A 22,060-nucleotide genomic window follows, 5' to 3' on the forward strand; every position below is an offset into this window, starting at 1 on the left:
TCTCATACCAATATTGCAGTTTGGAATTAGAATTTAAGGTAGAGCAAGGAGTTGATAACTCCTTGCTCTACCCAAGGAGTTATAACTCCTTGCTTCGAGTGAATTAGAAACAGGCCTTGTCAATATGCCATGCCCACTTTACATTGTAATTCTCCAGCTATGCATTAAAGGGATGGTACAGTATTGGTGGACATGAGAATTCGGCTTTTAACTTTTTGCGAGATACCAAGAAAACACTCATGGAATAGTACAGAGCATACCATTCTTAGAGGAATTCAAAGTTTGTTTAACTCTTAATGTGCCAGACCCAAAACCCCTAACGTGCCAGACGTTTTTACCCAACGCCAGAAAGTTCGCAAACTTTAGTGGCAATGTAATGTGAAAATGCCATATCTTTGAAAGTATTGACTGTTTTGAATTGAGGTCTACACAACATATATCAAGAAATAATTGGTCTTTCGTGCCATGCAGTCAGTTTGGTGTAATGTCTATCAAAACCTGAAATATTGCAGAAATAATTGATATCATCAAAAAATTGTTAAAAATTTTTGTGCAGTATGGAAAGAAAGAGTCATTCATGGTTTTTCTTCAATAGAACGCTCCCTTGACTCTGTGAGAAAGTTTTAGAGCTACATCTTTTCTTTCGAATGATAACAAAATTGTCTTCTAGAGTTGTATAATTACAAAGATATTGGCAGTTCAATTTGTCTTTTCAATTTCTTTTTTTTGCCTCGGTAATTCATTCCCCAATCTGAGTCCTTTAGTCCCAGATCTTGTATTTGAAACTAAAGTAAATCCCGGGTCCTGGAATAGTGTCTTTTGTCCACTTGAGAAGGAAGCACCGACTAATCCTTCTTTTGTCTATGCGGACTGAGGGCGGGTGCACTCTATTGAAATCGGTAGGCATTTGTTTACAGGTCTACTTTCCGTCCACTATAGACAAGAACAAAAGCGTGTTCTTCCTTCGTATATCCTAGCATGGGGACGATTAGTGAAGTTCACCAAGACAAAAGGATGAAAGACTTGACCGAGGAACGAAAGCTTGACCCACTTTGAGGGACAAAATGAAAGCCGCTCCCGCAGGAGAGCACCCAAGCAGAACAATGCGAGTGGAAATGCATAGACAACACACACAGATTTAGTAGCATACACACGCGTGGTTTATCAATGAGAATTTAGATCTATACACAGCTCGCAGAGGATGCGCTCACTGCGGATTTTCCCGACGCGAAAAAAATACATCTAGCTGAAAAAACATGTATTTACTCAAAATTTTCCTATGTAAGTATACTCATATTTTTAGCCGAAACAATGGCTATGCTAATCAGCTACCAGTACATATCAGTGGCAGTTTCTCGGTGTAACAAATTATGGTACCACAAGAACTTTAATGACCAATGTTTTTCGCGCTCTTCTTAGTGGCCGATCGGCGACCATGGCACATCAGGACTAAGGTCGCCGTTCGGCGACCATGGCACGTTAAGAGTTAATGAAAATCGGGTTTGGAATGACTGAAACATCCAAAAACAAAGTAAAACAAAGTGATCGTAAGAAGGTGTGGGTCCCACACTTTCTAGAACCGCTCTGTTTTGGATATCTCAGCCATTTCAAAACCAATTTTTATCAAATAAACGTTGAATTCCTCATGGAATTACATGCTCTTTCATATTTCACAAGAGGTTTCTCATTATCTCACAAAAACTATTAGAAACCTGAAATTAGGTCTCAACCAAAACTATAGGATCCCTTTAAGTTAAATGATGTGAGGTGTTTGTGTTTCTCCTATAGCCTGGAAAAGAGGAAGACAAAAAAAAGCTGTTCAACCGAGTGGCAGACAGCTTCGTGGCCCTGTTTGTTAGTGTCAACCCGGAGATAAAGGACAAGTTCTTTGCAGTGAGTGTCACCAAATGAGATGGCATTCTTACTGTAAAGTGCCATTCTGTATTGTTGAAGAGAACACAAAGGCAAGGTCCATGTATGTTCAGATCATACAGATGAATAGTATTGTGCATAAATAATGATACTGTGCATCAAACTTAATACTAGTAATGGATGATAACATCCTTGTAAAGCTTTTGTGATGCTTCGTATTGACAAAGCAGTCAAGAGTAGGGAAACTAATCATATCAGATAATATGATATTAGAGTATTTTGATATGAGGAGGTACCCTGAAAACCTGCTCCAACATAAGTTTGAGAGAAGAATTCTTCCATTTATGCTTTGATCATCCTGAGTTAATGTCAAGTAATACTTTGTGTCAGACATGCAGACAGATTGTATCTAGGTTTAGGTATAGGTATAAAGGGTACATGTAGATCATGTATAGATGTTTATGTTTTTGATGCCACTGTACATACTCTGGTAAAATAAACAGTCATCACAAAGAATTTAGTGACGATATAGCAGACATTGTAATCTCGAGTCACATCATATGAAAGATACTACTAGATATCAGTAAATGAACCGCATAATTGATGAAATGGAGAAAAGATAAACTTGTGTTTTTCTTCTGATATGTGCCCAAACCATCTGTTGTAACTTTGATAACAGTTGTGCAGCTATTCTTTGAACAGTTGAAATTTTTATGTAAATAAGCATGAATTAGTTAGAGTTACAGAGATTGTAAGTATAAACATCAGTGTTTACTTTAAAACACTGTATCTGTCATGTGTAACAGGTGTATGCAGATTGCCTAGCCCAGGCCCTCTTTGCAGCTTACTGGGAGGCCTTCATCGACTCCCACCATCACCTTGGCGACCGCTTCCGCCAACACGTCGCCTCGGTCTGTTCAGAACTTATTGCAGGTGGGAGATGTTCTCACTTTAGTTCTTTTTGTTTCTTTGTTGTTGTTGTTGTTGTTGTTGTAAATACAATGTTAAGACTTCATCTTTAAAGCTTGCTAATTTTCAACCTTGGATGAGTGTAACCTGTTTATAGCGTACAGTGTACACTTAAATTGATTACACATGACAGACTGCCCTGCGCTCTCATTGTTTGTGATGTTGACAATGTTGAGAAATACACATGCACACACACACACACACTAAATATTTTAATCACCTTTGCTCTCTTCCAAGAACTGCTTCTGTATGGCTTCTGCTGATATATTTTCAGTGGGCACAGTTGGATATGTATTATAAGCAAATTAATATCTACAAAGCACATGTACTACTACATGATGTTTTGACATTCTGTAAACCAAAATACAGCTGGGTAATTCCATGAAGTTGGGGCAATGTCCATGTAGCATAGTGATATTTAAAAGATACATTTCAGCATAACTCAATATTAATTATGCTATACATTTATTGTTTGTAGGCTTTACATTTGCCTTGAGGCCACACATTTTCCTGGAAATTTTGTGCCATTCAGACTCAATTTTGATGAAGTTATTAAACAATATGTAACAGTGTCCTGTAGCACCGTGACGTGTCCATGTAGCATCGTGATATTTTAAAATTTGGTCCTAAGAGACAAATTATGGCAATTAGCTTGACCAAAATTTGATGCAATATGCATTTACAAGATATGAATGAGATAGCTAAATATCTCAAATTTCCTGTACACAGTTTTAATTTAAAAAAGAAATTACAAAATGTATCACGATGCTATGCAGTGTCCTTTTTTGTTACATTTGGTGGACACCGCGTAGCATAGTGACACATTGTGTAATTTTCTTGTAAAAGTAAAACTGTGGAAAGGAGAGTTAAGATATTTAGCTATCTGACTAATGTAGTAATTACGTGTATGTATATTATATCAAATTTTGGTGAAGCTAATTACATTAATTTGTCTTTTAGGACCAGATTTTAACTATCATGATGCTACATGGACACGTCGCAATGCTACAGGACACTGTGACATATTGTTTTTATTCATCAAAATTGGGTCTGAATGGCACAAAATTTCCAGGAAAATGTATGGTCTCAATACAAATGTAAAGCCTATAAACAATATATGTATAGCATAATTAGTACTGAGTTATGCTAAAATGTAACACTTTGTGCCCCAACTTAACAGAATTACCCAGCTACATGCAGCTTTCTTTTCTTTCTTGTAGGGTAGATTATAACTCTTCTTTTCTTCATGTACTCACAACAAGTAGCTGTCTACACAAATGGGCTAAACCCTCACTTTTAACAAACATACACCATAGAACAGAAACCCTTCAACAGAAACTCTTGCAAAATCTAAATCCCTGGTGTGAGGGATGTTTAAAAAGTAAGTGCAGTGAATCCTGTGTGTACACTTTGCAATGCTGATCAGCATTCAGTAGTAAATTAGGCAAATTCCTTTAATTACTGGTAAATAACTTTGGTTTTGCAGTAAAAGCACTAGTCAAGTTAAAGGTAATCAGTCTCTGAAGTGTCACCTCCTCACTATTGAAAGAAGTGTGATGACATGAAAGTTTCAATCATGATAAACAATTCATGTTCTGTATAGTGAGTGAATGTTTGTGCAATGTGTTTTTGATGTGTACCAAGGTGTCAAACCAAAACCGTTGTCATGGAAACACTGGGATGTGAAGCGTCTGCAGCCAAAGAGCATGAACAAGGAGAAGGAGGAGGACAAACACCGGGTGGTCCTCATCAAGGAAGGGCAGATCAACAAGGATGGTGAGCAATGCATCATGGGTCAATCCCATAATGCACCCTGAGCATGACAAAAGTTTTGTGATATAGTGAAACAGATAATAAGCTTTGCTTTCCATCAGCTCAAATGGTCTCAATCAAAAGAGTTTCTTAGCCCTTAAACCAATTAGGAAGCTTTTGATTTCACAGAAAAGGGGCAAACTGAGTATTCTAGTAGATACTCTACTGTATGTCTTGATTGAGGAAACTCAGCACGAAAGATCACATTTGCCAAATATAGCTCTTGAACATGTACATTTAAAATTTTCAGTTCTTGGCCTTCCAAGCTATTGCTCTTTCCCCAAAGAGAACATTTTCTTTTTGATGCAGCTTTCACAGATTACAAGGGAGGGAATCTCGTATGGGTAAAACATTTACCTTTGAAAAGCTTTAACATGAATGAAGTAAAGCATAAATAAATTATTATTGCATAGGAAAGAATTACATTACTGTAAAAGTGGAAATTTTCGCGCATTTCGCGCAACCCAAAACTAGCGCAAAAATAGAAGTACGCGAATATTTTTGCTTACCATATGTTCCAGTAGTTGATGTCTTCATTCTGCAGAATTAGAAACACGCGAAACTCCTCTTACCCCGCCAAGCACGAAAAATTAGTTGCGCGAAAATATCCACTTTTACAGTATACTTCACTTGTGTTATTGGCCTTTCTAGCAAGAACAATGCGAAATGAACAACAAACGTAGAATGAAAACAAAAACTACACTCAGAGCATTGCACATATTATGTAGTTTTATAGTAAACTTTCATTATGCATGAAATGCCCACATAATTACTACTTTTACAATGTGTCCTTTCCACAGCTGACTTTTCTGTTAACTTGGACATCCTGGATGAGACAGACTCACTAAATGACGGCTCGACGGTGTCTCGTGAAATGACGCTCGCCAACAAGAGTCTTCGCTTCCAGCCCACCAATGTAGAGGGGGCACAGGCAGTGGAGGTAAATAATATTGCTCACCACTTCGCTTTCGTTGTAAAAAGTTTTGAGAAGTTACTTCACATCGAAGTTGACATTGTCAGTGGGAGCAAAACTGAGTTGGTCTGTGTGTCGGAGGTACACATAATCTGGCTGGACAAATTTAAAGTGGGGATTTAGTGTTGCTTTGTACCTCAGCTAATCAATAGGCTAATATACAAATGGGAAGACATCTTTTGAGATATACCTGTATGCAAACATTGCTTCATTTCTCTGAAAGTGAAATTGTCAGTCATAGTTCATGTGATGAACAATTTTGATTTTGTTCTTGTAAGTTATCAAATCTTATTGTAACATAATTCTCTTCAGTGTATCAATTTAGAACTTGAAGAGTATGTCCCTATTGGTTAGCTTGCATAACTGAGTTTTTCTTTTTCTTCAGTGACATTTATTACCAGCAAAAATAGTACAAATAACAATCGATCAATTTGAAAATGCTGTTGTGCTCTTCTGTGGAAACACTGAAACATTTTCTGGACTATAATCCTACAGTGTGTTGTGCTGTGATGTTGAAATGTGAAGTGAAGTATCACTCAGTTGTGTAATACCTTTGCATGCCTTTCATTCCTGTCAGTCCCATCAAATAGGACCTGGTCCCGACTTCGAACGGGTCCTGTTCAATATCAAGGGGCGGAGTCCACTGGTAGCCCACTACCTTCACATGAGGCAGCTCGCTGGCAACAAGAACGTGGGCAGACACGTCCGTAGGACTGAGATTGAGAAACTTCCGTATCCTTTTGACACACAAGTAGTCCCACTGTTGAACCAAAAGAGCAGAAGCACTGTACAAACTGCCTTTTGATTCTGAAGTGATTCTATAACAGTCAGTTGAGAGCAACAAAAGCATTAGTGATGTGCTAGATCTATGTACCAGTACCATGTATATAACTGCCTTCTGGTTTTCAGCTGTGATATCTGGGGCCCCCTTTCATGCACTTCCACAGAAATGTAACATTGTAACCTTGAAGTGTACAACCTGTAGGTCTGTAGCAACAACTAGATAATAACCAATAAGCTCTGAGGATTTGCTGTTGCTATGGAAACTACAGCTATTGTATTTTACAGTGATAGCTGTAGTGTGTTTTGTTGCTGTCTTTCTTGCTTTAATGAAATTAGGCCCTTGTCAGTGTTTTGATAGTAACAGCTTCAAGAACAAGCAACAATGTAACAAGTGTTGAGGTGTGCATTATAAAGGAAGCCACATTTTACACTGCAATGAATGTTTGTGTGTTTTGTAACTCCAAGGTAATGATAGTTACCAAAGTAACTCAGGGTCAGAATATGTGGAAGTAGTATTATCCACCAGTTAGAAGAAAATCAAGGAAGATTGCTCTGAAGGATATTACTCATTGCTGAAACTTCACCAATTCAATTCAATTCAGTTCAAACTTTATTTTCACTTTTTTTTTTCAACAGAATGTATTGAGAAATATGTAAAACTTGACATGCTCTTTATCAAATAATGCATGGCCGGCGGAAGTGGGGGCCAGGGGGCTTGGGCCCCCTCACTTTTTGTGCACCATACAAAGGAATACATAAGGTGTCATCACTTTGGGCCCCCCCCCCTCCACTTTTTTTAACCCAGAAGTGCGTAAGTGGTACTAAAAAGAAAAAGATAGAGATTTTGAGCGCGGTAAGGTTATGTTTTTGCACTGAAGACCGTTTTGTTTTTTTGTTTTGTTTTGGTTTTTTTGCTTGTCAGCTGAAGAAACCCAGAAGTGGAAGGAGAAAGATGAGCTGAGGACCTTTTTTTATTATTATTATTATTATTATTATTATTTTGCTTGTTAGCTCATGAAACCCGGAAGTGGGGCCCCAACTTTTGAAAACGCTCCGCCGGCCCTGTGATACACAGGCAGCAAAGAATTACTATGTGATTTATTAGTACTATGTGTATGGTCAGAACAAGAAGAGGCAGTATAAAAAGGTACAAAACCTATTTATATATATGTTTTGCAAAAAACAAGAAGAAAAATTGTGAACAGGTAAAAACTTTTAAAGCAATTTATATATCATGACCATGAAGTCTGTGCTGGATTTTACAGTGGTAAATAGTACAGGTGTATGCATGACCCTTGACCTATGGCCAGTCCTCCAGCTCCAACTTACCGTGAGGTCATCAAAGACTCCAACCGCATGGCCAAAGCCCTCAGCACGGAGTACCAGAAGTGAGTGAATCAGTGGATAGATAGATAGATAGATAGATAGATGGGTGGATGGATAGAAAAATAGATAGATAGTTAGATACATTGTAGAAAGATAGGTAGATAGATAGATAGATTGATAGATATAGGTAGATAGATAGATAAGATAAGATAAGATATATACAGTACTGTAGATTTAAAAAAAAACCTCAAATAGAGATGGATGGATGAATGGATGAAAAGGTCTGTGGATGAATACATATATAAATGAATAGGTAGATATAAAGCTAGAGATAGATAGATAGATAGATATAGATAGTAATCATACAGCTGTAGACAGACAGATGTACATATAAACAGATACACTGATATTTGTGTGGATAGATCAAATTGAATGTAATAATTGTATGTGCATTAAGAAATAGAAAGCCAAGAAAATCACATGGAATCATTCTACAGATGATTCTTTGATTTAAAGAGACGGTCTTATTTTTTGCTTTATATTCTAAGTTCTTCTTCACAGTTCATCAGTCACAGCTGTGATTAACACGTTGAGGACGAGTACCGAGTATACTCGGCCAAGTGTCTATGGGAAATGCGTGTTGTAGCCAAATTCCCCAGTCCTCAATGAGGTTAAAAGGAATTCATATACTTTTTGTTTCCTACTGAGCATATAAGGCATTAATGCAAATGAGTTTTGGCAATGCCCACGTGACATGCACAATCATTCAATGTTGTGTACAGAGACAGATGTTAACAACCTAAGTATGAATGTCTATCCCAACTTTAAGTTTATCATCCTCTGTAAACAGTGAGAGATTTTGATGGATCTGTATCATTAAAATCATTCATTATCTGTTGCATACATCTGTGAAGATATAAGACATGGAAAGAAAAGATGTTACATAGTTGTGCCTCTACAATGATTGTTATTTCAAGTATCAAAACATAACATACAAAAAAATCTCTTAAGAAAGGGAGAAGTTGCATCAAAGTTTGTCATGTGATGTCCGTCTTCTCTTTCCCACCACGATCCTTTCAGGATCAGCGATATCCTGAGCAAGGAGCTCGCCGCCATTGAGAAGCAGCGGGCCCAGCAGACCAGGGAGATAGAGGCGTTGAAATCACAAATCCTGCAGAGATCCTTTGACACCAAGATCCTCAGCGAGAAGATCCTAGACTTCAGGGTAAGGGGTAGTCACCAGCTCCACTGTCAACAGTGCCAGTCATGTCTGATGGAAATGCCTCTTTCAGAACTGGTGGAGGGGGGGAGGGGGAAGGGGTTAATATGTAATTTGCCCCTCCCCACATTCCTCCAAAGATTTCAAACCTGATACCAATGACAGGGAAATCCCATTATACCAAAGTCTTTGCGACCACAGATTTTACCTCACTGTAAACATATTACTTTAAAAAAAAGACACTGACTAAATACAGAAAAGGAAAATCATACCGCTAAAAGCAGCACCATGTCAAAAGCAAACTGTTTACAATGTTTGCTCCCCATACATATCTGCTTCGCTGTGTTTGGTTGCATTATTCAAATTAATGATTTGTTGTAGGGCATGATAGCAGTTACTGTGAAAGAAAGCTGATGGATGGGGAAGATGTGTCATGGTGTTGAATTGAATTAACATTTTAAAACTCCGTCAGCAACATAATGTAAATGGTACACTGAAATAATGGTTGTTAAAGGGTTAAAATGCTTCAGGGATGATGATTAAATGGTCCCTTTATAAATATTTGCTGCTCTTGTTTTGGTATGAAACAAATTTGACCGTGAAAGTAAAATTCACAAAAGATGTTTTTTATATTGCCTAGAGCTGTGCCGTAGATTTGGAATTCACTCGGTGCAGAAAATGTTGAAGTGTTTGCTAGATACATTGCAACCCTTATTCACGACTAGAGATCTTTTAAGGTTGGGGAGGGGTAGTGTGAAGGTCATACCAGGTGTGTACAGTGCGGCATAGCTCTAGGAAGAGCTGTATATGTAGAGAGAAATTTGCAAGGCAGAATTGACTTGTATCTCTGTATGATAATGATTAATCACGTACAAGTATATTAAAAGTGCTATATCTCGTTACAAACTACTTGGAGTGCTTGCTGCTCTCTCCAGGATAATATGAAAGAAAATAGAAAATAGAAAAAAATCTTAATTAAAAAAAAGGTACAAAAAAATAGTACAATACAATACAGTGCCATGCCATACAAGGCAATACAATACAATGACAATGCTTAAGAAGAAATGAAGAAATGACTAAATATATGTACATGTACACATATTGGGTGTAGGGCAGTGTTTGATCTGTGGGCAAATGATTAAAGGGATTAATCAAGGGGGAAAAGTCTGTAAATTGTTCGTACTGTAGTAGTCAGAATGCTTGTAATTTTTATTGTTCCCTTTTTTTCGGAGGTGGTGGGGGAGGGATGGGTGGAAGGCATGGGCATCATTTATTGTTGTTTTACTGGAATGTGCTGACTTCCTTTGCCTGTAGGAGAGTGGTAACAAGAGTTTCCAGAACATTCTGGATATATCCGAGTATACAGCAGTCGGAAAGGTAAAACTGAATGTCAGGGGTTAGGTCCCCTTTCGGTTCTTGGCATGCCTAATCAAATTTTTGTTACCTTGCACCCTAACAGCATGACTTCATTCTCTCTTGTCCTAATTAAGATGAGACTGAGATTCTTGAGCAACATCAAAAGAATTATGAAGTTGCTCCACGCATGTTGATTCAGTTGTTTGTATGTTGGTATGTTGGTATTTTTTTTTAAATGTCTTTGTATTTTTTTTTTCTTGCTGGATTTACCTGAGAAGGTGGCATCAATGACCGACTAATACTAGATTGCATGCCGATTATTCTTTGCACATGGTCATGTAGGATACTAGCACAATTCAATTCAATTTGATTCGCAGGCCCAGTTCAATTTCTTGTGATTTTTCAATGTACTTTGGGGGAATAGAGCAATGGCATCTATAATGGGAACGTAAGAACAAGGTTCACTGTCTGCAAGATTCCAGGAAGGTGCCTACCAGAATGCGATGCAAGAGTTGTTACAAAAATATAACAGAAAACAGAACTTTTGTTTAATAATCTCAATCTTTCCTTCATGCTAGGTTAGTTTTTCAATTGTTCTGTGATATATGTGTAACAGTTTTTTTTCCTGGATTTAATTTGTCTTTAATATGTGAAGCAGATTGTTGGAGGATGATTCAGACTCTCTCATGAAGTCATCCTAAAAACTGAAAAAAAAGGAAAAAAAAAACCAAAAACACCAGTTTTCTGTAATATTCAACTGGCATTTTCCTGTGCCAGTATCAAACTAGAGAAGCACTCGTAGAGCGCAGACCTCCGCCAAGCAGCTCATTTCCACCACTGATTTTTTTTCTTCCATGGGGATCAGGGATCCACAGATCCACAGGGATTTCCACCCATACGTAGGCATGCTGAAAGTCGCCCGATTTCCCTGAACAGATTAGATTTTTCTTACATCATCAACCTCCAGCTGCGCGACGTGCCTCGCCCCAGCAGAAACTAGAGTGCGAGCATGCACTTTAGTGTGCGTATGCAAACCTAAAAAAAATGGGCAGCTTGAACTCTCAAGTTCATTGACCCTGTCTGCCAAAATATTGAAAATCCTTCATAAAATCTACAAAAATTATTGTATCACTACCCAAATTTAATCATCTGTTCCTTGTGTCATTCTCAACCTTTCCTGTAAGTTTTATCTAAATCCGTCGACTACTTTTTAGTTATTTTGCATATATGGAGAAACATAACCTCCCCCTTGGCAGAGGTAATGAACACGACTTAAAGGGGAAGGCTAGTAACTAATCAGTGGGAATCAGTGGAAATGCTGGGAGATGATTGTTCCAATCCTTATGGGATTCATTCAAGAGTTCATTGTATATCTATTGTTGTGTGAAAATGATTTGCTTCAGAATGGTCTCATATTCAAGTAATGTGCAGTTTAATGCTTCCAGGTTAGCGTCCCTGGTCAGTGACGGAGCATTGTAATCTGCACATTACTTGAATATGAGACCGTTCTGAAGCAAATCATTTTCACACAACAATAGATATACAATGAACTCTTGAGTGAATCCCATAAGGATTGGAACAATCATCTCCCAGCTTTTCCACTGATTCCCACTGATCAGTTACTAGCCTTCCCCTTTAATAACACTCAGAATGCACATGCATGCCCTGACAATGTTCTTTGATTTTAGAAACTAATCAATAAGATTCACTGACTTCTCTTTCTTAACCTGTTGAGGACAGACTGATTTTGCTACAACACACACTTCCCATAGACACCTGCCCGAGTATACTCGGGACTCGTCCTCTATGGGTTAATACACCATCTCACGAGAGATGGTGTATTTGAATGAGTTGAATAGCCAGACATTTGATAATACACAGTTACACAAATTCTGTTTGACGAACTTTGATGTACAACATACATGTACATGGTGGTTGAGGGCTGATAATGCCAAGAGCAATAATCTGCAAATTTGACACACTTTTTTTTTCTTCCAAACTGACTTGATCGTCCTGAGGTTTTCTTTGGATTACTAGTATTGCTAGTTTGTCATTGGCATTTCATTTTCTCAAAGCCGATAGAGCAATAGTTACATTGGTCTCTACCCAGAATAGTTTGCATATATTTGCTGTGAGCAGTGAACATCATTGTTCATTCTACGTGCTACATGTATCAAAATGACGGCAAAAAAAAAACCTGTGATGAAGTAGTGGGAAATAATGTTTTGCATATCACTGTAAATCAAAGTGGCGTAATATTCTATGATGTGTATGTAGATGGTGCTGCTTAGATTTGTACCATGATTGTGACTGTACAGCAGCATATAACTTGTGTCAGTATAAATTTTCCAGAGGGGATGTCTCTACATTCTCAAGTCTCCTGCAAAGACAAAGTGATGTGTCACTGCATCAACAAATGCATGTAGACAGGACTGTATGTGAATTTCACAATTTTGTACCAAGCGACTTTAATGCTCCTTTGTGAAACTAATTTCTCTTATTGGTGGTAAAAGGATGCAGCTCTCCTCTGGGAAGATGCATTTGATTTCTCTTTCAATGATTGGAGACCATTAGAGGGATTCTGTGGTTGTGGCTGTGGTTTGTTAAACATGCATGGATTTCCGGGATTTGTCATTCTTATTTTTGTCTTTACAGTCTTGAGTTTTTTTGCAACTGATTGACAAATTGCCCTACATCGACGTAAATAAGCACTGAATTGATCAGTGTTCTAGTAGTAGCCATGATAAAAAAAATCATGGGCGTACATACTCGAGCAGGATTTTTATCATGGCTATTACTAAAACACTGATCAATTCAGTGCTTATTTACGTCGATGTAGGGCAATTTGTCAATCAGTTGCAAAGAAAACATCTCGACGGAAGAATTTCATGAATTTGAATAGTCTTGAGTTTGTTGTCGTTTTTGTTTTGTTCAAGTATGGCAGTTCATTGCAGTAATGCTTCAGTGCATTGAATTCAGCTCAGTCTGTTGCGAAAGCTCGTAGATTGTGATGTAAAAACCAAACCAAACCAAAAAACACTCGAGGAAAACCAACATGTGAACTTCAGAACAAAGGTCAGGGGGTCAGTGCCGTGTCAGCAGTGATGTAGACCTCTGCTGGTCTTGCATTGTAGACTCTGTGTCTTATGTCTCATACTATCCAAGAATTTGTCTTAGTTTGATTATTTTTACAGGGGCAGTAATGTTGTTTCCATGTTTAACACAATTAAGTCATTTAAATGCTGCCATTTTCCACAGCACATTCAGTCATTCTACAATTCTTAAATCATTCATAATCCACTCTTTTTTAGATATAATTCTTCAGCCTTTAATTCTTGTGAATTACTTTTAAAAAGAATTGAATATGAAGCAAAGCAAGACATAGCTGGAGTATTACTGGACAGTTCAAACTTTATTATCTGCATGTATAAGTAACTTCCCCATGTAAACAGTGGACAGAGCACTGTAGAGCATCAGGTACCTGCTTCCTTCATAGATTGACTAGCGAGGTCTTGCAAGCAGGTTCTTGGCAGGTCAAAAAAAAAATGTTCTAGCATACACAGCTCTGGAATTAGGTGGTATCGAAGTACCTGGTACTTGAGATGTAAGCGAGTTGAGCAATACAGTACATGAATTGTCACCCTCATTTCTGTCTGTTAATGACTTGGATGATTTACATACCATTCTCACAGATAATGGGGTAGACAAAACAAAAACAAAACAAAAACAGAAACATGTAGGTGGTCAGTGCTCAGCTACAGTCACTTCTAGGTGCCTAACTTTTCAAAAAATAAAAAATTAATAAATGAATTTAAAAAAATCCCCTAATCTAATGGAATGCTTTATTTGCTTTTATTGGAGGACTTTATTAACCAGTGGGCATCAGAGCAGAAAACTCTGGAAACGAATACAACTTATTTCATCTCAAGTTTACTCACAAATATGTTTGAAATCTTTGTATTCTATCTTTACAGGGCAAGGAAGGGATTCTGACTTTGATGAAACAGGTAAGTGATGTGAGGCCCTCATTTTCACGTTGTCCTCTGTTTACTGAGAGCAATATAATCACTTTTATGACACAAACGCAGTCATTACAACTGATTGACAAATTGCCTTATATTGATGTAAATGCCCACCAGTTATTCCGTGCCATTGAGAAAAAGCAATCATAAAAATCATGGGATGATGTATTGGGATGGGAACACTTAAGAAAAAAGAAAAAAGCATTGACTGTTTAGTGTGTCTGTATGTTGATGAAGGGCAAATTTGTTAATCTAGAAAGGTGGGAAGAGATCTCTTCCCACCTCTTCCCACCTCCCTGGTTAATCGGTTGCAATAAAAAACAACTCAATGCAAGAGTCATACTTGTGAACACCAAGCCATCACTCCAATAACTCAACATGTCCTATCTTTATCTCTGTGTGTGATTACTGCTGTGTGTTGGAGCTTTCAGAGTAAGTGAAGAGTGAGAACACACAGTAAACATTTGACTAATTTCCATGTGTGCCTTTTACTTATGTATTAACCCTAAAAGGGCCGGGTGACTTTGTTTGTTCAAGTCTCGCGCAACTTTTGAGACCAAATTTGCAACGTTCGCGCATACTTTTGCGAAGCCACGCCCATTTTTGTAACAGAATGTCGCCCCAAAACGGGCACAATTTTGTGATTTTGTGTACATGACAGTGTTCTGTCATGAAAGTCATAAAAACCTGATTATTTTTACAATTAATCACTTTCGTTGATTAATTTTGTGCTAATTATGGTAGAAAAGTGGTCAGTGACAATTTCCAATGAAAAAACAAAGAAAAAAACAGAAGTTGAAAATCAGAGAAATACATAAGAAATTCTGAAAACAATAAAATACATAAGAATTGAAATGAGTTTTGGAAGTTTTTGTGATGTACAATTGTTGAATATGCTAAAACAGATTTACAGATCAAAAATTAGACTCTCAGTGCTTTTAATTAGACTAAAATATGATCTTGAGCTTAATTTGCATAATGGACATAATGGATTAATTAAAATTAGAAATTGACTGTTTCAAAAAATCTTCTGACACAATCTTGTAGATTATGTGGGTCTCGCGCATTCAAAATTTCATCGCGATCGCACCAACGATGGCCAAGATCTTGGGGGGGGGGGGGGGTCTGAGCATAGGCAAAAAAGCCCAGCCCTTTTAGGGTTATTGAGCATTCAGAGTAAGTTAAAAAGTAAGAACACACTCTAGATATTTGTTTTGATTTCACTCCTACATTTGAAGCTTCTCGTGTGTTTGAGTGTTCAGCATAGGTATAGAGAACACAACTCTAGATGTTTTGATTTAATTCCTACATGTACTTCTTGTGTGTTAAAAGCATTCAGTATATTCAAGTTCAGAGTGAGAACACAGTCTGAGACATTTCGTTTGACTTCATCCTTATCTGCACTCCCTGTGTACGAGTGTCCAGAGCAAGTTAACAGTGAGAACACGCTGCAGACATTTTTTTTTCAATTCATTCCTCTGAGTGTTTCCTGTGTGTTAGAGCATTCTGAGTAAGTTATGGGTCCCAGGTAAGAACACATTCAGACATTAAAGGGATGGTATAGTATTGGTGGAGATGGGGCATTAAAAGGATGGTACAGTGCACTCCCGTTATAACGAAATGCTCGGGACCGGCAGTTTTCTTTCGTTATAACGATATTTCGTTATAACCGAACAATACAATATATAACGAAAATAAGGAACCATCTATATATATCATATTATGTTTGCTGAATACTTATCATACAGTGGAAAGCTATGTGAAATGTGATGGGATAACTGTATTACAATGATAAATGCAAGTTCCCCTCGAGGGGAACTGTGCGTGACACAAGGAGCGAACACACAGTGGTGTGAAGCGTTCACCCATGCAGAGACGCTATAAATGCTTGTTCCGCTACGTATTTTCGAAAGCAATTCGCATTTCGTTATAATGGAGCACATTTCTTTTGTTTTTCTTTGTCTGTGGCGCTCGGAAAAGACTTCGTTATAACGGAAATTTCGCTATAACCGTGTTCGTTATAAGCGAATTTTGTACCATAGACTTTATTGGTGATAATTTTGGGACCGGAAGATTTACTTCGTTATAACAAAATTTCGTTATAACCGTGTTCGTTGTAACGGGAGTGCACTGTATAGTATTGGTGGAGATGAGGACTGGCTTTTAACTTTTTGTTAGATACCAAGAAACCACTCGTGAAATAATAAAAAGCATACCATTCTACAAGGAAATCAAAGTTTATAAGATGAAAATCAGTTTTGGAATGGCCGAGACATCAAACACCAAATAAAACAAAGCAATCCCACTAAAAGATGAGTCCCACCTTTTATTAGGATTGCTCTGTTTTGGATATCTCAGCCATTTCAAAATTTCAAAATTTTATTTTATCAAATAAATGTTGAATCCCTCTTGGAATTACATGCTCTTTCAGATTTCATAAGAGGTTTCTCATGATCTCACCAATAGAATATTAGAAACCTGAAGTTAGGTCTCAACCAAAATTGTAGGATTCCTTTAATTTGTATTCCAATCCAATCTGCTTTTCCAGCTTGTTCGTGTTCAGTGTATTAAATTTAAGAGTGAGAACTCACTTGTAGATGTTTGTTTCAGTTTCTGGGATTGATGTCTATCGAACAACAATCTTTCCAATGAAGAATAGAAAATGTGAAGATTAAGGGTCACGGTTCGTTGTCCACTGGAGGTCATGTCTCGAAAAAAAAAATCCAGTTTTAGTCTCAGCTGATGAGCTCGAATTCATTAAAAAACAAGTTATGTCTTACTTTGTTTCTTTTTTTTAAACATGAGTACCTATGCAAAAAATCTTAGAAATCCCCTCCAAAACAAAATGAATAAAAGCACAAAAACAAAAACGAAAACATAAACACAAAACCCTGGAACAGTAGACACAATGGGAGGGAGAAAACAAAAACAGGATAAAATTAAAGGTATACTGCATCAAGATATTATTTTGGCAGGTTGTTCTTTCTTTTCCGGAATTACTTTAATAAAACAAATCTTGGTGAAGCAATTAAACATAACTAGGTCAGTTCTGTTCTTTGCTTCTGGGCTTTTTCCTTTTTTTATCTGTTTTTTTTTTTCTTCTCTATTTTAAGAGAGAGAGAAAGTGGGAGAATGGGAGGGTTACGATTATCCTGGATTCGTGATGCATCCACTGATAGATCCACTGTGTCAAATTTCTCACTCAGTCGGGAAGACATTAAAAGTTGTGAGGAGAATGTCGCTGCATCATTTACCGGCATAAGAGAAAAAACATAATCCCCCGGGGGGAAATGAGAAGAAAGAGAATGATGCATCGTGAGGAGGAAGGAGAGGTAAAGAGAGGCCTCCGCGGGATGTCTCAATGATATTCAGACAGGAAGTATAGGTGCGATGGACAGAGAACCATGTTTTGAGGAGAATTACAAAGTTAAATGCCAAAACAAAATAGCACAGATATCGACAACAGCAATATCGCTAAAAAAATGAAACATATTAGAGTACTGGATGGAAAGTGAGAGAGAGAGGGGAGAGATGAAATATATCAAACAACATATTTTGAAAGAGGATGATATGAACCGAAAATGGGGGTGGTAGAGATGTGATTGAGAGGTATGTTTTTTGTCAAGGTGGGATTAAAGGAGAATGATTCCCAATTGGATTGATTGAATGCAGCAATATTGATAGAACACATCATTGAAGTCAGAGAAAAAGCGGACAACCTGTTCAAAGTTACGACTTTTTAAAGTTTAGGTGCTGCCATTGTGGATGAGACAAGTGCAACATTTTGACGTAACACAATTGGACAATGATATAAAGAAAGAATACATAAAATTCAATGTTTTTATTCACTAGCACATTTAAAAAGCACTTGATTCACCTCCTCCAGAAAACAGGGGAAAGTAGATTACCCTTTATATCAGTAGCAAGAAAGGGAATGTGTACTTTCATAAAAAGTAAAATGTTGTGGAATTCTCTTTATATTTTCCTTTATTGTCTTCGCATTACTTCACAAATTGTTGTAATATTCTAATACAGTGTTAGCTGCACCGAAACATTAGAAATTGATATTTTCTGCAGGGATGGTCAGATTTTCCTCAAACGTCACTGATGTTTTCTACTAAATATTGCCTCATTCATTCAATAGATATTTATATATTGGGTTTTAGTCCCCTTTAAATTCAGTCCTGTAGATAAGTCATCACATAGGAAAGGTAACTCCTTTGAGGCTGAAACAGGTGGGTGAGCAGCAACACGAATGTGAGACTGTCGAGAAGGGGATGGGGGAGTTGCTGAAGTCCAGAAAAGTGCTCTGGGAAGATGAGCTGCAATTTAAGCCCTCATCACATTATTCCCAGGTGTCAGGGACTCTGAACTGTGAGAGGTTCTTGCCTTCACTTGCAGGGCATCGTGGGAACTCGACGATAGAAATGTATCCGGACCTGCTTTTGGCTCTGAATTGGGATGTCTTATATTCTCATGTCACATTGAACTCAAAAGACATTTGAGAGCTCTTTGAATGTTAAACAGGGTAGGGGGATGTGGTGAATTCAATCTCATTCGTGTCTTTTTTTTTTCTCTGCACTTTATGGGTATATTATGGAAACCACGGATACATTCCAGAATAGCTGACAATCTTAAAGTTACATACAAGAAGTCAAGTGTAGTACTTGGTCTTAATGCCAGATTACCATCCACTCACAGACTCTGAGGTACTTGTATGTCCACAGTTGATGCACTTTCTGTAGATTACTGCATGATGTAAGATTCAAACATTGAATGAGAAAAGCAGAAGACATTCAGTAGATGCAGTCTGCACATCTAAAATCATCAACAGTCATTGACTCACTATAAATATCAGTAAGACGAGTTAACTTCTACACTTTCCCTTTCCTCTGCCAAGCTGCTTCATGTATTCCATTATTGTGCAGATACTTTCCAAAGGTTGATCACGTCAGTTCCAGTAATTTCCTCTCCTCTCACACTTTAAAGGAAACCTCCGCATTATTAATTTCAGACTTTTATATTTGAACAACTATAAATTGGTTATACTGGGTACAGAGTTTAAGAATTTATAGTGATTGGGATAGGGAATAAGAATGTTTTCAAAATAATAACAGAGCACTATGAACAAGGATGGTGACATAGCAACTTCACCATAAGAATGCATGAGTGGGGGCTGAAGGAAGCAGAACAAAACATGAAAACATGAATAAATTCGACACATGAATTGCTACATTTCTGAAATACGTGATCCTCCTGCTCATGCATGAGCTCCCACCCATGCATTCTTATGGTGAAGCTGCCATATCATCATCCTTGTTCAGTGTAATTTGTTTTGGGTTTTCAGAGTATTGGTTTCTCTGCTTTAAAAGACCACAATTAATTCCACAAATCTGAACATGGAGCTGTGGATGTACATCCTATATGATGTGAAATTATGAAACTTGCCTAGACTTCCCCTTCAACTGGTGCAAAGGCAAAATGTTGGGGATAACCCCTTCCAAAGAGGCTGTTTTGTTTGTAAAACTATGTCGGGTGGTAGAAGGCTTAGCGGTGCACCACATATTCTTTCTACACCTCGGGTAAGGGCCAAGCATATACCCTAGCAAAAAAAATATGTGATGCAACATTACAGCCTTCTACCACCCAACATTCTACCACCACAGAAGCCTTCAAAGATTTCGTTAAAACTATGTCATTTTACAGAGCAGATTAGCTTTCACAAGCAAATCGTATTATCTTGCAGTAGGTGTTTGCTTTCTTTCCATCGGATTTCCTGCTTGAAATGTCATTCTATTGTTTAAAGGAAGAAATTGATGCATCACTTTGAAACTGGAGCCAATTTCGTTAGACCGTGCCATATGGTGTCCATACTCACTATCTTGTCCAAACAATTTTTTTTTTTCCTTTTGTGCAATTCCCCAAACAATCGACATTCCACTTGCTGCTAGCAACAGTTATGAATCAGTTTCAGAAAACAAAGCCCAGTCAGGGAGGCATTCCTTATCATATTTCATCAAATGAGCTGTAATGGTACCACTGATCAAGCTGTTATGATGAATGTACAGTTATGATTTTATAGGACGGGTCAAGAGCATTCTGTGATATCGGTCGAGAGCTGTGTGTTGATTTTTATTGGTCGCATGCTTGCCTCATGGATTAAACAAGCCAAAGTTATGCACACATTTCCTACTGACGCATGCAGACCTGTGTGTCATATTTTGTACTGTAGTGTATATTTGAGCTTGCTATTCTATTATTCAAGGGAGAGACATGAGTTTCTGCTTGAGTAGATGTTGGCAAAGAAGGACATGCAATAACTACTGTAAAAAAAAAAAATAGACAATAAATCCATCCATCAAATGTCAACCATGTACTGTAGTCTTAGGATTCAGATGGTGTAATTATTGGGAAACTTCAAGATATTTAACTGAAATCTAGCACAAGGCAGAGGTATGATGACACAAGTACCTATTATTTTATACACGTCCATCAAGATTATTACTATACCTGACTGTGTGTCAAGTTTGAAAAGGTGCTGAATTTTACTTGAATTTTACTGAAAGTAAAGTACCAGTACTTGTACAGTCTTGCCACTGTTTCACCAATCCAAGAGTAGACTTTTTTTTTATTAAAAAGCTGTATTCACCTTTTCACTTTATTTCTCTCATTCTCCTCTCTCTACCCCCTCAAGGAAAAGGCTGGACTTGCAAAAGCCAGACCTCACAGTCGGAAGACGGAGAGCTACACAACAGGGAGCTCGCAGGCAGACGAGGAGGAAGATGATGAGGAGCAGGATGTGGATGATGAAACGGATGATGGAACATAAGACATCTTTACCATTGTCAGTGAGAGAGAGGAGAGAGCGAGAGGAGGAGATACCAAGGTACATGAAAGTGGTGAATTAGATGACACATCTTTTTCTGTTGTAAAGTGAGAAAACAGAGACAGAGAAATTGAGGTGTGGGTGGAGGGGAGAGGGGGTGGGAGATAGACAAAATAGAACAGAGAGAGAGGGGGGAGGAGGAGGAGGAGGAGGAAAAGGAGAGAGAGGTTCGTGGTAAATTCCGAAGACATTCATAGATGCATTTAAAATCATGGTATGTGGGAGGCTGTAAAGAGGTTTGTGAGGCCTTGCAGGCATTGGAAAAGGGATAACTTTTACATTATTAAGTCTTGTATTACTGTTCTTTGAATGTGGAGGTTAAAGGCATGTTTGCCTACAAGAGATGTGACAATGTGTGTAAACCGATCAGCCATGGACAATGACGTGTGGATTATTCCACAATGGTGTCAGATAATTAAAGCGTGCAAAGTAACGACCAATTTCTGTATGAAAGAATTGCAGCCCTTGGGCAGATTAGGGAACAGGAGTTACACTATGGTGAAAATTAGCACCATCAATCTTTGAAATTGGCACATACTTCCAGTAAATTTCACCTCCTTCTGTGGTATATTGCTTGTGCTCTCATAGTGCCTTTTTTGTAGTCCTTTTAAACCTTCATGTTCCTGTGAGCTATGCTGAAACTTTCCAAGCTGTTTCAGTAATATATGGTCAAATGTCCCTAAACTTAACCAACTGTAGCACAGACATCCTGTTTGCCTGAAACTGCTAGAACTTTTATAAGTCTTGAAGAAAGGCTTTTTGCAATGCAACATGGATTTGAATTATTGAACCCAAACATCAGTGGTTTCCAGGCCTTCTCAGTAAACTGCCGAAGAAAGAAA

The 22,060-nt window shown here is 37.8% G+C and overlaps 1 protein-coding gene across 1 annotated transcript in view; it reads left to right on the top strand.

Annotated features, from left to right (window-relative positions):
• The window catches only part of LOC139716924 (protein FAM227B-like), a 35,516-nt gene extending 14,331 nt beyond the window's left edge, over nucleotides 1-21,185 (top strand). Inside the window, exons 8-17 of the mRNA XM_071628448.1 lie at nucleotides 1,789-1,893; nucleotides 2,679-2,805; nucleotides 4,486-4,617; nucleotides 5,454-5,593; nucleotides 6,204-6,358; nucleotides 7,720-7,797; nucleotides 8,816-8,960; nucleotides 10,269-10,331; nucleotides 14,285-14,317; nucleotides 21,027-21,185. Of these exons, the coding sequence (XP_071484549.1) occupies nucleotides 1,789-1,893; nucleotides 2,679-2,805; nucleotides 4,486-4,617; nucleotides 5,454-5,593; nucleotides 6,204-6,358; nucleotides 7,720-7,797; nucleotides 8,816-8,960; nucleotides 10,269-10,331; nucleotides 14,285-14,317; nucleotides 21,027-21,161 (1,113 nt within the window). The 3' untranslated portion in view covers nucleotides 21,162-21,185. The remainder of the gene's footprint in view (nucleotides 1-1,788; nucleotides 1,894-2,678; nucleotides 2,806-4,485; nucleotides 4,618-5,453; nucleotides 5,594-6,203; nucleotides 6,359-7,719; nucleotides 7,798-8,815; nucleotides 8,961-10,268; nucleotides 10,332-14,284; nucleotides 14,318-21,026) is intronic.
• Nucleotides 21,186-22,060: the final 875 nt, after the last annotated feature.

The sequence above is a fragment of the Diadema antillarum genome, unplaced genomic scaffold (assembly GCF_040938485.1).
Source record: "Diadema antillarum isolate AM-2024a unplaced genomic scaffold, OU_Dant_1.0 scf00000071, whole genome shotgun sequence".
In the NCBI taxonomy this organism is placed as follows: Eukaryota; Metazoa; Echinodermata; class Echinoidea; order Diadematoida; family Diadematidae; genus Diadema; species Diadema antillarum.